Genomic DNA, 17182 nt, shown 5'->3' with positions numbered 1-17182 from the left:
CACAGTGTGTGCCATCGTATGCAAAGGAACATGTGCATCTAAATATTTTGAGTGGTAAAATGTTGAAACTATCAATTTAAATTAGACACTTAACACACACGTTTGTGCAGGATTTGGAAGAATCATATCGCTACATACCAGTTTCACAGTATGTGCCGTCGTATCCAGCGGCACAAGTGCATTCATGCTGATTGTTTTGTATAGCACAGGTACCTGCATTCTGGCAAGGATTGGTTTCACATGTGACTGAAAATTATTGATATATCATTTTTCGTATATGACTGACGGAATTAATAATTTCTTTACTGTTTTAGACCTATGTGCAAAACAGGCAGGTTCAAACTAAATAGGTCTGCTCATACAGAACATTCAAAGAAAAAAATATATTACACAAAAAATAAAAAGAGTTTCGCTTTAAAACTAAATACCGAAATTGTTTGGCAAAAATAACTTTTAGAACGATTAAACAATCGTTTTGAATTTGTTACTTGGCATTAATGTTTTCGCAAAATATATATAAGAATTGTCATTATACATACCATTTTACCAATACCAAAATATTTTATTACATAAAACAGTATTTATCTTTGTAAATAGTAGCACAATTACAATTACATAAAAATAGTTTCATTCGTAGAACGTCTAAACAAGCTATTTGAACTAGTTTCTTGAAATCATCTTAATGCAGAATACAGAAAAAGTCATCTTGATACATACCCGTTTCACAGTATGTGCCGTCGTATCCGGTAGCACAAGTGCATTCATGCTGATTACTTACTATAGCACAAGTTCCTGCATTCTGGCAAAGATTGGATACACATGTGGCTGAAAATTATTGATATATCGTTTCTAATATATGACTGACCAGTATGAGAGTTTCTATTCCTTTGTTTATTATTTGTTGAGCTTCATTAAAAAATTATCCGTTTGTTCGAAACGCGGAAAGTAATATATATATATATATTTGATGAAACAGAAATAATTATGTTGAAAAGACATACCAGAACAAAGTGTACCAGGAACGATTTGAATAAACAAATTCTAAAACATTTAAACAAACGGTTTGAATTGGTAGCTTAGCATTATACTGATTTCGTAAAATCGGGAAGAATCATCTAATTTAAAACAACATTTACAGTATGTACCCTCAATTGCAATGGAACAGGTGCATCAACATATTTTGAGACGCAAAATGTTTAAAATATCAATTTCAATTGGATAATTATGTTACATTATAGGATCTGAACGAATCATATTGTTACATACCTGTTTCACAGTAACTACCGTCATATCCAATTTGACAAGTGCATTGATGCTGATCGTCTACAGTAGCACAAGTACCTGCATTCTGGCAAGGATTGGTCGTACATGTGACTGAAAATGGTTATTCATGTCTCTTTGATATATGACAGATCAAATTAGTCTATTTTCATATTACACAAGTACTATCTGCAGAACATCTCCATAATAAGAAGGTCCAATATTTCAGGATGCTGAACCAAGTATTCGTACCACGTATTTCAACAGTCTTTTAATTAAAAACTAAAACAATGAAAGAGTTTAGAACGGAAAATCATTCATTTTGAATTTTTACTTGGTATTTCAAGATTTCACAGAATCTAGAAGAATCATCTGGTTTCATTTCAGATTCAGTGTGCATCTTCATCTGTAAAGGCACAAGTATATCTTATTTTTGTGAGTGGTAAAATGTTGAAACTACCAATTTAAATTAGATACATGACACACACGTTTGTGCAGAATTTGGAAGAATCATATTGCTACATACCAGTTTCACAGTATGTGCCGTCGTATCCAGCGGTACAAGTGCATTCATGCTGATTGCTTTGTATAGCACAGGTACCTGCATTCTGGCAAGGATTGGTTTCACATGTGACTGAAAATTACTAATATATCATTTTTCGTATAGGACTGGCGAAATTTATAATTTCGTACTGCTTGAGAGCTATGTGCAGAACAGAGAGGTCGAAACGTAAAAGGTCTGCTCATACAGGTCTTTGAAAAGGTAAAATTTATATTATACAAAATAATTAATCTTTGTTTCTCAAATAAATACCTAAATTGTGTGTCAAAAATAATTTCTCAGTATGATTAAACAATCGTTTTAAGGTATCCGATCCATAAATAGCGCATATCACTTCGGCAGTTATCGGACGATGTCGGTATTTTCCGGAATTTTCATTCAGGAACTTAGTTTTATTTTATTTTTTACATTTTTGAATATCATTTAATAAAACCATTAATAAAAAGACAAATACATAAAGAATTTTTACCAGTAGTTTTCTATTACCAAACAATTACGGAATTCTTGTCTACTCTCTTACAACGAGATGCAATGGCGGCGCCAATGAAAAAATATTGCGAATGCCGATTTAAAAAAACAAACAATGATAAACGTTTCAAATTAGAGTTAACAGTCTATCGTGTGATCATATGGTACGATGGGCGCCAAAAAATTATCATTTATCGTGCTAACAAGACCTGTCGGCTCTGAATATGCTGTGAATAGCCCAAAACATCCGGGTTGACGTCATTTCGACATGAACAATAATCAGATGATATAGAAAAAGTAAGCATCGAAAACAACGATTGTCCACGAAACGCTTGATTTAGGTAGTTGTTTTATTATTTGCTTGTAAAAAGTCAATGGAAGAAATTTTTATGAGATTATTTATAAATTCATGAACATTCCTACAGGTATATAATCGAAGTGCATGTCAAATGGTACAGTACTACAAAACAGGCAATGTTCCCCAGGCAGTGGCTAGGGGTCCGGTAACCGGACTTCTAGACTCGGAATCTAGAGGTCCGGTAATCAATATGAATGCTGAGAATGGTATTTACAAAGAGGAGACAGTATTTTATCTTTAGAAACGGGAGAGGATTTCAGAAGTTTGCTCTCGTATTTTACTTGTCATTTTAAATGCATTCTTTTAAATGCATTGTAAGTGACAGGAAACAGAAGTATTTATAATTCTTTAGTCCTTGAAAAAAAAAGATCGCAAGTTCGATAAATTATAAATAGGAATTTGTACTCTGTACATAATCGGAGGCATTTATCAAATAAATATATTCTCCTCTTTATAAACAATTTTCAGTATTCATACTTATTGGGACAAAATTGGGGAGAAAACATACTTTTTTGCTTTGGAACTGCTTCCTTTTAACGCAGGTAGATTTATACGGAAACAGTCCTGACACTGATAATACAGCATTAAATAGTACATGTATATTGAATACTGGACCTTTAGACTCCGGGTCTTGAGGTCCGTTACCGGATCTCTAGCCACTTCCTTTCCCGAAAGGCCAAACCAAAAATTACAGATGCACTGCATCACGAAGTAGTAAGCATGTTATTCTGATGAAAAAAGATCTTAAAATAGGATTTGATAAAAGATATGAATTGTGTTGAATATAGTAATTGATAATTCTTCAAATTTGAATGTAATTTAAACTACTGGGACTGTTGTACTTTTATGTATTGATGTTGAACATTAATACAAGCTACATGTTATGTGTACAAAGCTGTTACTGCATTGGTTATAGCCCTTTGGCATCTGTGCGCCATTTGTAAGCGTCAATGTAAATAAATAAGTTGTACTTGCGAAAAGAGTTATTTTTGACCTCAAAAGGTTTGTTATTGGTTTAATTTGATAGACTGAGGTGCATCTTATCTATGCTATGATATGTCTGCGTTTATATTAATGTTTGTTAGGTTTTGAAAAAATGGAATGCTTCTGTAACTGTAATATGTTTTCGCTACTCAATGAAAATTTATGATGTCAATAAATTTATAATAATTTATATCTGAACAAGTTTTCTTGAACCGAGGATTTGTTAAATTCGTTTCAGTTTTGACACAGAAGTGTGAATTACATACAGTCTTGGTATATTCTCTAGTATAACATGCATAACATTTACATTGACTTTCATATTTTTTTGTGCTACTGTTACAACCTTGATGATTGTTATTATACATTTTAAAGAAATGATAGGTAAGGCATCACTTTACCGGACCTAGAACAAAGTAATGCATACTGCCAACCATTATAATATACGGTAAACACATTTAGTGTTTAACATCTGCAAACATATCCTAGTAAATCCATTGAACGGCTTGCTACATTTATGACAGAAATAAAATGTATATAAGGCTATCATTAAAAATCATGTGTTTGTGGTAACATGACCTACCTGTGAAAATCGCTGTTACCCAACTTTTTTTCCTGGACATTCGGATGAAATTTTTTTCCCTATATGATTATATGCAAAAAAAAATCCCTACCAACCGACTCACACAAAAAACTTTGGATTGTGTTACGCGAGTCTCTGATGTTTTCATCAGTGCTGGAAAACTCTGTCTTACACCCTGGATGTAAGATGACAATTGTCCTGTCATATGTATAACGAACTATGTCTTATTATATATGTACATATTTTAAAACATTTCTAATTTTTTTTGCAGCAATGGTCCGTGTTGACGCTATTTTCTCTGAAAGCAAACTGTCAGTAATCTGCAGCCATTCAGCTACTGTACCAGAAACTTGAAGAAAGACGTAAAAAGGTAGCTTTTATTTCTCGTTTTGCCTTTATTAGGTTCATACAGAAGAGAGAAATTTGCTGAGTTTAAAATTAACCTTAGATAAATTGTGAAGAGCCGGGTTGTGACTTTATTTCATAGTGATCTACATTTTGTTATTTGTGGTGTGATATGCCAAAGACATAATTATATGACTTCAGTCTTCATTTTATGATCATGCATATGAGGAAGTTATCTTTCACATAAAATGTGCTGTTACCATTTTGCACCTGTCCAGCTAATATATACATGTAAGTCATATACCTTCATGCTGTGTATTGTTGAAAAATGTGATTAAAATAAACTTCTGTCTCACCCAACAATTTAGTGTATTGTTGTTAAAAAAACAACATGTTTAGACTTGGCGTGATCCTTCATTGCATGTCATACATCTTGATGAAGTCGCTTTTATTTATGTACACCCCATTGTCATTGATCCATGAGGTATATATAGTGTCAACACTGTTTGAACTGTCTGCCCATCAGTCCCACATTCTGATGTACATTCTGATGTACCATTTCCATCCAGTTAAAATGAATATTGTATACTTCATCAACATGAAATGAACATTAGCATATTATCAGAACAGATAATTTTTTTTTAATTATTCCCCGTTTGACTTGACAATATTACATAGATCTGTACAAAAGCTTTCATATTCAAATGAAACTTGGTATATATCATGAAGCAAACATAAGCATAATGTCAGATTATTATTTTTTGAGTTCTGCCCCTTTTTATTATATCACATCTGTACATTGTGTCCTCTGCTTCTACTACATATTTCATGTAATTCAAATTAAACATCATCAGTATGAAGTGGACATGTGCTTATTGTCTGATCGGAGTTTTAACATTATTACAGCTATATCAGTTCATAACCTTCAGTTTTCATTAAATTCAAACGAAACTTGCAAGTTGGTATACTTTAATGAGTTATGCCCTTTTTGAACTTTTTGTACCCCCCGACAACAAAGTTGTATATCCCCTTGACACAATTTAATGAAACTTCACACAAGTGATCAGTAACAACAGTAGTTGTGCATGGAACATGTTAGGTTCTTTCAGAAAAAAAATTGCAGAGTTACGGGACTTTGTTTTTTGTTACTATACTATATACATAGACACAATCTTGTGCGCTCCATCTCTCCTCATCCCCTTGACACAATTTAATGAAACTTCACACAAGTGATCAGTAACAACAGTAGTTGTGCATGGGGCATGTTAGGTTCTTTCAGATAAAAAAAAACTGCAGAGTTACGGGACTTTGATTTTTGTTACTATACTATATACATAGACACAATCTTGTGCGCTCCATCTCTCCTCATCCCCTTGACACAATTTAATGAAACTTCACACAAGTGATCAGTAACAACAGTAGTTGTGTATGGGGCATGGTAGGTTCTTTCAGAAAAAAAAATTGCAGAGTTACGGGACTTAGTTTTTTGTTACTATACTATATACATAGACACAATCTTGTGCGCACCATCTCTTCTTATCCCCTTGACACAATTTAATGAAACTTCACACAAGTGATCAGTAACAGCAGTGTGCATGGGGCATGTTAGGTTCTTTCAACAACAAAACATGCAGAGTTATGGGAATTGGTTTCTTGTTAACATACTATGTACATACAGTCTGCATATGCAATCTTGTACGCGCCTAATCTTCCGAACCCTTGCACATAGTTTAATGAAACTTCACACAAGTGATCAGTACCAACCCTAGTTGTGCATGGTGCATGTTACGTTCTTTTAGATAAATATTCTGCATAGTTACGGGACTTTGTTCTTTGCTACTATACTGTATACATACAGTCTGTATACATACAGTCCACATAATTATGCAATCTTGTGTGTGTCAAATTGCAATGTATTGTGTCAGTGCATGATGGGGGTACATTCATCACCTTTAGTGATAGCTCTAGTTTAATTCATTCTATAAGCATTCTCAAGGGGCATAAGTCATACAATATGACATCATTCCTGCTTTTAGTATTTAAAATTAACTCAATTTTATAATATTCCTACTTGATCTTAATGTTGATAATTTGTCTCATTTCAGTGAGCTGCCATTACCAAAGTACCTCAAATATGTAGGAACCATGACATTCAGGCATTTCTGTTCTGTTGAAATAATACTTGAGCTGGAACCATGACATGAAAGAAGACCTTAGGAAATATATGCAAGTGGAGAGTGAGACATAAAATTTGTAAAATGAAAAGACATATGAAGCAAATAGCAAGTTCTGAATGCTGCAAACTAACTGTTGGTAGACTTTGGATGATTTACTGCAAACATAGGGCAAAAAAGACTCAGATACAAATGTATCATAACAATGCTTACATGCCAAACTTCCAGGGCATCTATACAGGAGAATTCAGTTGAAAGGTCAGGAAATTTCAGAATTTACATTGTACCTAGTTTAATAGTTTATTTAAAAAGATAGTTCTGAATTCTTTTTAGCAAATGTGATTCATTTTTAAATCTACAATGTATTGTCTTCATTTGTTGATCTTTGTCAGCTTTGGTCTTGGTTAACATTTTTATGCCCCCGGCATCTACTGATGGGGGAGGCATATAGTAATTGTCGTGTCCGTCCGTCCGAGCTCAGATTTGCATACTTAGGTGGCTATAGGAACAATAGGTAACTGTACTTTTTCTTTGATGTCATTCATTCCGTAAGGCTTTTATGTGGCTATTTTTCTCTTACGTGGCTAAAAGAACAATAGAGAGAACAAAAGAGTAGCCAAATAAGTATCCATATGTAGGAACGTCCGTTCGTTTGTCCGTCCGTAAGAGGTTAACCAAATGGGACCGTTTCGTCTAGCATCAATACCCCTTACTAGAATGACTCGATACTAATGCAGATGTAACCTGTGACCATTCCTCATCTTCAGATATCACCTGACCTCAGTTTGACCTTGACAATGACCTCATTTTGGACTTAGGTTGCTTTATATAGGCCATCTCTTGGTTAACCAAATGGGACCGTTTCGTCTAGCATCAATACCGCTTACAAGAATGAATTGATACTAATACAGATGTAACCTGTGACCATTCCTCATCTTCAAACATCACCTGACCTCAGTTTGAGACCTTGACCTCATTTTGGACTTAGGTTGCTTTATATGGGCCATCTCTTGGGTAACCAAATGGGATCGTTTCGTCTAGCATCAATACCGCTTACAAGAATGAATTGATACTAATACAGATGTAACCTGTGACCATTCCTCATCTTCAAACATCACCTGACCTCAGTTTGACCTTGACCTCGTTTTGGACTTTGCTTTGTATCGACAAGGATGCCACCAAGAGTCATAATTCCCACTTCTGCCACTTTTTGGCAGAATTATGACCCCTTGTGTACCTAGAAAATTGGAATTTCTTGGTTAAATATTTGGTTAAATTAAATGTTTCATACTTTAAGAGCTATAGCTTGAAACTTTATATACTTGTTTATCATCATTAGTTGACTAAATAGGTCATGAACCGTAACTATTGCCTGTATTCTGTCAGAATATGGGCTTTTTACATTTGTATTTCTTGGTCAATGTTTTGTTTAGCTCGACTATTTGAAGAATAAGTAGAGCTATCCTACTCAAGACGGCGTTGGCGTCAGCGTCGGCGTCACACCTTGGTTAATTTTATCGCACCATTTCACATTTTGACAAAACTTTTTGAGGTAATGCTTTAAAACTTTCAACACTTATGTACCATCACCATGTCAAGTTTTAAGCAAGAATACTTAACTCCATGAAGGATTTTGGCTGAATTATGGTCCCTTTTAACTTACAAATCTTGGTTAAGTTTTTCATACCAGTTCATATTTTGTGCAAACTGTTTGATATATGGCTTTGGAACGTTTATACCACTTGTTTATTTTATCTGTATGCAAGAGTACATAACTCTGTCAAGTATTTTGGCTGATTTGTGGTCTTTTTGGATTTGATAATTGGTTCAGTTTTTGTACAAGTCAACGTTATGTCAAAATTGTTTGTCATGTGGCTTTGAAACTTTGAGCACTTGCTTATCATCATGATCGCCATTTGCAGGCAAGAGTACATAACACTGTCAACTATTCTGCCTGAATTACGACCCTTTTTGGACTTGAAAATCAGTTAAATTTTTCATACCAGTCTATATTTTGCCTAACCTGTTTGTCATATGGCTTTGAATAGTACTAAGGTCATTTCATTTGTAACATTTATTGTAAACTTCACTACTTTCAAGTCATAATTTGTAATGAATCACAAAATTTTGAAGTAACAAATTTATATTCAATTCCTTTTGATTTTGCATTATTTTTGCTTGTGGGTGGGGTATGTCTATTTATATAGTGTTTTTTTTTCTAAAATACAGAATTGCATGTTGTTTTTCTAATGGCTTTTACTTGCAGATATTTTATACTATAATATTTGTAATCTTGAAACATGTAACTGATGGAACATACTGTTTTCAACTTAATAATATGTTATGTTGTTTTATGTACCAAATATTTAGTTATTCGTAAAGCGAAGTTGACAGCTAAAGTTATTGCATTTTATATTTAAAAAAGGTATATTAATACTACGTATTGTATCAAACAGCTGATAAGATGTTGTTTTGTCTGTTGAAGTAAGCAGTTGTATTACTTAAATGTTTAAATAGAAAAACAGCTAAAAATGTGCAACATATTAGATTAATTTTGGTGCTAACTTCAGCCTCATTAGACATTTTTGATATTGATTACCTTGATATAGTCCGTCTCGTAAAATTTCAAAATGCATATTGACCTATACTTTTTAATTTTTTTTTCCATCTATATATACAGCTATCTTAATTTTTAAAAGTTTCAGTAAAGTAAAGAATGTAGAAAGGTCTGTAACTCTTCTTCAAATAATCTGGATTCATAATGGTTTCAGTGCTTGATGTATAAATGTTACGAGACAAGATTTACGTTTTTGTTATTTATCTGCAGATAACTTCGATTAAAATTCAAATGTTTGTATTATTTTCCAATAATATAGTGTTTTGTAGGTCATGTAACTGGAATGAAAATCACTTGAAATATTAGCAAAATAAAATTTTGAAATATAAACTTTGGCTATTTTTAGTTTATTTATGTCACATTTTCATGTAAAGGAAAGAATTGTAAGAGTTATCTCCCCATTTGAGTTATGCTCCTTAATATTTGCGTTTTTCAAACTGCCAAATGGTAAACTTCCATAAAACAGCCAAAAAGGATAACGTTACCAGGCATATAATTTAAGCCATTTATGGATCGGATACCTTAAATTTGTCACTTGGCATTAATGTTTTCGCATAACATAATGCATTATCTTTATTCATACCATTTTACAGTATGTATCTATTTATATAGTAGCACTATTAGATAAAAATAGCTTCATTCGTAAAAAATCCTTACCAATCAATTTAAATTAGATACTTGAAAATCATCTTTATGCAGAATACAGAAAAGTCATCTTGATACATACCGGTTTCACAGTATCTGCCTTCATATCCAGTAGCACAAGTGCATTCATGCTGATTATTTACTATAGCACAATTACCGGCATTCTGGCAAATATTGGGTACACATGTGGCTGAAAAATATTGATATATCGTTTCTAATGGATGACAGACCAACATGAGACTTTCTCTTCCTTGTTTATTATTTGTTAAACATAAAGCTTCATTACAAAATAATCCGTTTCCTCGAAAAGCGGAAAGTAATTAATATATTTTTGATGAAACTGAAATAATTTTGTTGAAATGACATACCAAAACAAAGTTTCTTGCATACCAGACGGGGATTTCTGGTGATTTCACCGGTGCTGGAAAACTCCATCTTACACCCTGGGGTGTAAGATGACTCTCGTGCTGTAAATGACGTATAACGAACTACATATGTACAGAAGATGTGTGTAGTAATAACAATGTTTTTCGTAAAACGGGATAAAAATACAATACCTTGATAGTTCCTCTTTGTTCCTTATAACATATTTCTCGATTCAAAAAACGTTATTTTAAGGAAATAACATAACGTTTCATTGCAGATGATAAAACAAAACCGGAACTCTTACGTTGTTTTCGTCTCTGTAACGTCATGACGTACTTCCTGTTTACGGACGTAAAGTTCCCGCGCTTTCTTAATACGCTACTATAAGAAAAAAGTGCTATGAGAAAATCATTTGTTTGAATTCATTTTTTACTCTTCTTTGTTTAATATGGTATGCAAGAAAAAGTATCACTGGCTGTAGGTGCAGATGGGAATATCCGGCTCTCGGGTAACTGTTTACGCGGTTACTCGGCTGGAGCCTCGTAACCGCCTAAACAGTTATCCTCGAGACCGGAAATTCCCATCTGCACCTACAACCAGTGAAAGAATCTTATAATATTACAAATTCTAAAATATTTAAGCAAACAGTTTGAATTTGTTGCTTGTCATTATTGATTTCGCAGAATCCGGAAGAATCAGCTAATTTGAAACAAGATTTACAGTATGTACCCTCATATACAATGGAACATGTGCATCAACATAGTTTGAGTCGCAAAATGTTTAAAATATCAATTTCAATTGGATAATTATGTTACATTAAAGGTTTTATAGGATCTGAACGAATCATATTGTTACATACCTGTTCCACAGTAACTACCGTCATATCCGGTTAGACAAGTGCATTGATGCTGATTGTCTTCTATAGCACAAGTACCTGCATTCTGGCAAGGATTGGGCGTACATGTGGCTGAAAATGATTATTCATATGTCTCTTTGATGTATGACAGAAAAAGTAGTCTGTTTTCCTATTATACGAGTGTTATCTGCAGAACATGTATCTCCATAATAAGAAGGTCCATTATTACAGGATGCTGAACCAAGTATTCGTAAGACGTATTTCAATTTAATTAAAAATGAAAACAATGAAAGAGTTTAAAAAGGTTAATCATTCATCTTGAATTTTTTACTTGGCATTTCAGGATTTCACAGAATCGAGAAGAATCATCTGGTTTCATTCCAGATTCACAGTGCGTGTCTTCGTATGCAAAGACAAAGTGCATTTAATTATTTCGACTGGTAAAATCTTGAAACTACCAATTTCACTTAGATACTTGACACACACGTTTGTGCAGGATTTTGAAGAATCATATTGCTACATACCCGTTTCACAGTATATGCCGTCGTATCCAGCGGCACAAATGCATTCATGTTGATTGTTTTGTATAGCACAGGTACCTGCATTCTGGCAAGGATTGGTTTCACAGGTGCTGAAAATTATTCATATACCATTTCTAATTTATTACAGACCAATATGAGACTTTATATTCCTTGTTTATTATTTGTTGAACATAAAGCTTCATTACAAAATGATCCGTTTGATCGAAACGCGGAAAGTAATTAATATATTTTTGATGAAACTGAAATAATTTTGTTGAAAAGACATACCAAAACAAAGTGTATCACAAACGATTTGAATAAATAATTCCAAAAACATTTAAACAAACAGTTTGAATTGGTAGCTTGGCATTATATTGATTTCTTAGAATGCGGAAGAATCATCTAATTTCAAACACGATTTACAGTATGTACCCTCAATTGCAATGGGACTGGTGCATCAACATATTTTGAGCCGCAGAATGTATAAAGAATCAATTTCAATTGGATACTTGACATTCAAGATTTTGCATGATCTGAACGAATTATATTGTTACATACCTGTTTCACAGTAACTACCGTCATATCCAGTTTGACAAGTGCATTGATGCTGATCGTCTACTATTGCACAAGTACCTGCATTCTGGCAAGGATTGTTCGTACATGAGGCTGCAAATGATTATTCATATGTCTAATGATATATTACAGATAAATTAAGTCATATTTTCTATTACACGTTGCTTCTGCAGAACTGTATCTCGTAATAAGAGGTCCTATTACAAATGCTGAACCAAGTAATACATAAGACGTATATCAACAGTCTTTTAATCAAAAACCAAAACAATGAATGATTTTAAAACGGATAGTCATTTATTTTGATTTTTACTTCGCATTTCAAGATTTCACGAATTAGGAGAACTAATCTGGTTTCATTTCGGATTCACAGTGTGTGTCTTCGGATGAAAAAGGCACCATGGATCCAATATTTGAGTGTAAAATGTTGAAACTTCCAATATTAATTAGATACTTGACACATTACGTTTTGTGTAGGATTTGGAAAAGAATCATATCGCTACCTACCAGTGTTTCAAGGATGTTTCTTCATATCCCGTGCACAAGTGACATTCATGCTGATTACTTACTATAGCACAAGTACCTCCATTCTGGCAAGGATTGGTTTCACATGTTGCTGAAAATTATTCATATACCATTTCTAATATATTACAGACCAATATGAGACTTTATATTCCTTGTTTATTATTTGTTGAACATAAAGCTTCATTACAAAATGATCCGTTTGATCGAAACGCGGAAAGTAATTAATATATTTTTGATGAAACTGAAATAATTTTGTTGAAAAGACATACCAAAACAAAGTGTATCACAAACGATTTGAATAAATAATTCCAAAAACATTTAAACAAACAGTTTGAATTGGTAGCTTGGCATTATATTGATTTCTTAGAATCCGGAAGAATCATCTAATTTCAAACACGATTTACAGTATGTACCCTCAATTGCAATGGGACTGGTGCATCAACATATTTTGAGCCGCAGAATGTATAAAGAATCAATTTCAATTGGATACTTGACATTCAAGATTTTGCATGATCTGAACGAATTATATTGTTACATACCTGTTTCACAGTAACTACCGTCATATCCAGTTTGACAAGTGCATTGATGCTGATCGTCTACTATTGCACAAGTACCTGCATTCTGGCAAGGATTGGTCGTACATGAGGCTGCAAATGATTATTCATATGTCTCTATGATATATAACAGATAAAATAAGTCAATTTTCTATTACACGAGTGCTATCTGCAGAACATGTATCTCGATAATAAGAAGGTCCATTATTACAGGATGCTGAACCAAGTATACATAAGACGTATTTCAACAGTCTTTCAATCAAAAACCAAAACAATGAATGATTTTAAAACGGATAGTCATTTATTTTGATTTTTTACTTCGCATTTCAAGATTTCACAGAATCTAGGAGAATCATCTGGTTTCATTTCGGATTCACAGTGTGTGTCTTCGGATGAAAAGGCACAAGTGCATCTAATTATTTTGAGTGTAAAATGTTGAAACTACCAATATTAATTAGATACTTGACACATACGTTTGTGTAGGATTTGGAAGAATCATATCGCTACATACCAGTTTCACAGGATGTTCCTTCGTATCCAGCAGCACAAGTGCATTCAGGCTGATTACTTACTATAGCACAAGTACCTCCATTCTGGCAAGGATTGGTTTCACATGTTGCTGAAAATTATTCATATACCATTTCTAATATATTACAGACCAATATGAGACTTTATATTCCTTGTTTATTATTTGTTGAACATAAAGCTTCATTACAAAATGATCCGTTTGATCGAAACGCGGAAAGTAATTAATATATTTTTGATGAAACTGAAATAATTTTGTTGAAAAGACATACCAAAACAAAGTGTATCACAAACGATTTGAATAAATAATTCCAAAAACATTTAAACAAACAGTTTGAATTGGTAGCTTGGCATTATATTGATTTCTTAGAATCCGGAAGAATCATCTAATTTCAAACACGATTTACAGTATGTACCCTCATTGCAATGGGACTGGTGCATCAACATATTTTCGAGAAGTTAAAATCAATTTAATTGTACTTGAATTCAATTTTGCATACGAACAATATTTGTTACATACCGTTTCACAGTAATACGTCTTCCGTTTGACAAGTGCATTAACTGATCGTCTACTAGCACAAGTACCTGCATTCTGGCAAATTGGTCGTCGATAGGTCAAATGTTATTCATTCCTAATTTCATAAAATAATCAATTTTTATTAAGTGCTATCTGCAAACATGTATTCGATAATAAAAAGGCCATTTTAAGATGTGAACCAAGTATACATAGACTATTTACATCTTTCAATAAAAACCAAAACATGATGTTTTAAACATAGTCTTTATTTTGTTTTTTACTTCGCATTTAAGATTCACGAACTAAGTCTCTGGATCTTCGGATTAGTTGTTCTTCGATGAAAAGGCACAGTCTTAATTTTTTTGTAAAAGTTGAAACACCAAATAATAGACTTACCATAGTTTGTGGGTTTGAGTATATGACAAACCATTACAGATGTCCTTCGACCACAGCAAATATTAGGCTGATTATTACTATAGCACAAGTACCTCCATTCTGGCAAGGATTGGTTTCACATGTTGCTGAAAATTATTCATAACCATTTCTAATATATTACAGACATATGAGACTTTATATTCTTGTTTATTATTTGTTGAACATAAAGCTTCATTACAAAATGATCCGTTTGATCGAAACGCGAAGTAATTATATATTTTTGATGAAACTGAAATAATTTTGTTGAAAAGACATACCAAAACAAAGTGTATCACAAACGATTTGAATAAATAATTCCAAAAACATTAAACAAACAGTTTGAATTGGTAGCTTGGCATTATATTGATTTCTTAGAATCGGAAGAATCATTAATTCAAACAGATTTACAGTATTACCTCATTGCAATGGGACTGGTGCATCAACATATTTTGAGCCGCAGAATGTATAAAGAATCAATTCAATTGGTACTGACATTCAGATTTTGCATGATCTGAACGAATTATATTGTTACATACCTGTTTCACAGTAACTACCGTCATATCCAGTTTGACAAGTGCATTGATGCTGATCGTCTACTATTGCACAAGTACCTGCTTCTGGAAAGATGTCGTACATGAGGCTGCAAATGATATTCATATGTCTCTATGATATATAACAGATAAAATAAGTCAATTTTCTATTACACGAGTGCTATCTGCAGAACATGTATCTCGATAATAAGAAGGTCCATTATTACAGGATGCTGAACCAGTAACATAGACGTATTTCAACAGTCTTTCATCAAAAACCAAACAATGATGATTTAAAACGGATAGTCATTTATTTTGATTTTTACTTGCATTTCAGATTCACAGATCTAGGAGAATCTCTGTTTCATTCGGATTCACAGTGTGTCTTCGATGAAAAGCACAGTGCATCTAATTTTTTTAGTGTAAAATGTTGAACTACCATATTAATTAGATATTGACACAACGTTTGTGTAGGATTTGAAGAATCATATCGCTACATACCAGTTTCACAGGATGTTCTTCTATCCAGACACAATCTTATGCTGATACTTACTATAGCACAGTACCTCCATTCTGGCAAGGATTGGTTTCACATGTTGCTGAAAATTATTCATATACCATTTCTAATATATTACAGACCAATATGAGACTTTATATTCTTGTTTTTATTGTTGAACATAAAGCTTCATTACAAAAGATCCTTGATCGAAAGCGAAAATAATTAATATTTTTGATGAAACTGAAATATTTTGTTGAAAAGACATACCAAAACAAAGGTATCACAAACGATTTGAATAAATAATTCCAAAAACATTAAACAAACATTTGAATGGTACTTGGCATTATATTGATTTCTTAGATCCGAAGAATCATCTAATTTAAACAGATTTACAGTATGTACCTCAATTGCAATGGGACTGGTGCATCAACATATTTTGAGCGCAGAATGTATAAAGAATCAATTCAATGATACTTGACTCAAGATTTTGCATATCTGAACGAATTTATTGTTACATACCTGTTTCACAGTAACTACCGTCATATCAGTTTGACAGTGCTTGATGCTGATCGTCTACTATGCCAAGTACCTGCATTCTGGCAAGGATTGGTCGTACATGAGGCTGCAAATGATATTCATATGTCCTATATATATAACAGATAAAATAAGTCAATTTTCTATACACAGTGCTATCTCAGAAATGTATCTCGATAATAAAAGGTTCATTATTACAGATGCTGAACCAAGTATACATAAGACGTATTTCAACAGTCTTTTAATCAAAAACCAAAACAATCAATGATTTTAAAACGGATAGTCATTATTTTGATTTTTACTTCGCTTTCAAGATTTCACAGAATCTAGAGAATCATCTGGTTTCATTTCGGATCACAGTGTGTGTCTTCGGATGAAAAGGCACAAGTGCATCTAATTTTTTTGAGTGTAAAATGTTGAAACTACCAATATTAATTAGATACTTGACACATACGTTTGTGTAGGATTTGGAAGAATCATATCGCTACATACCAGTTTCACAGGATGTTCCTTCGTATCCAGCAGCACAAGTGCATTCAGGCTGATTACTTACTATAGCCAAGTACCTCCATTCTGCAAGGATTGGTTTCACAGTTGCTGAAAATTATTCATATACATTTCTATATATTACAGCAATATGAGACTTTATATTCCTTGTTATTATTGTTGAACAAAAGCTTATTACAAAATATCCGTTTGATCGAAACGCGGAAGTAATTAATATTTTTGATGAAACTGAAATAATTTGTGAAAAGACTACCAAACAAAGTGTTCACAA

General features: G+C 33.0%; 1 protein-coding gene and 1 long non-coding RNA gene across 2 annotated transcripts; both read right to left on the bottom strand.

The window, feature by feature from the left end:
- Positions 1-138: 138 nt before the first annotated feature.
- LOC128552329 (adhesive plaque matrix protein 2-like) lies at positions 139-12398 on the bottom strand (the record flags this gene model as incomplete). The annotated part of the gene is made up of 8 exons (XM_053533360.1): positions 12370-12398; positions 11740-11846; positions 11219-11326; positions 10076-10183; positions 1787-1894; positions 1267-1374; positions 718-825; positions 139-246 (listed from the first exon to the last, which is right to left on the bottom strand). Coding segments are annotated over exons 1-8 (784 nt in total), but the record flags the coding sequence as incomplete, so codon positions are not given.
- A 456-nt stretch (positions 12399-12854) lies between these two features.
- LOC128552328 (uncharacterized) lies at positions 12855-16963 on the bottom strand. The gene is made up of 6 exons (XR_008369043.1): positions 16897-16963; positions 16460-16492; positions 15378-15452; positions 13897-14004; positions 13371-13478; positions 12855-12922 (listed from the first exon to the last, which is right to left on the bottom strand). It is a non-coding gene; the product is annotated as an uncharacterized LOC128552328 (long non-coding RNA).
- Positions 16964-17182: the final 219 nt, after the last annotated feature.

This window comes from Mercenaria mercenaria, unplaced genomic scaffold (genome assembly GCF_021730395.1).
Source record: "Mercenaria mercenaria strain notata unplaced genomic scaffold, MADL_Memer_1 contig_2322, whole genome shotgun sequence".
Taxonomy (NCBI): Eukaryota; Metazoa; Mollusca; class Bivalvia; order Venerida; family Veneridae; genus Mercenaria; species Mercenaria mercenaria.
The sequence above is the reverse complement of the archived record's forward strand: the minus strand, read 5'-3'. Positions and strand labels throughout refer to the sequence as shown.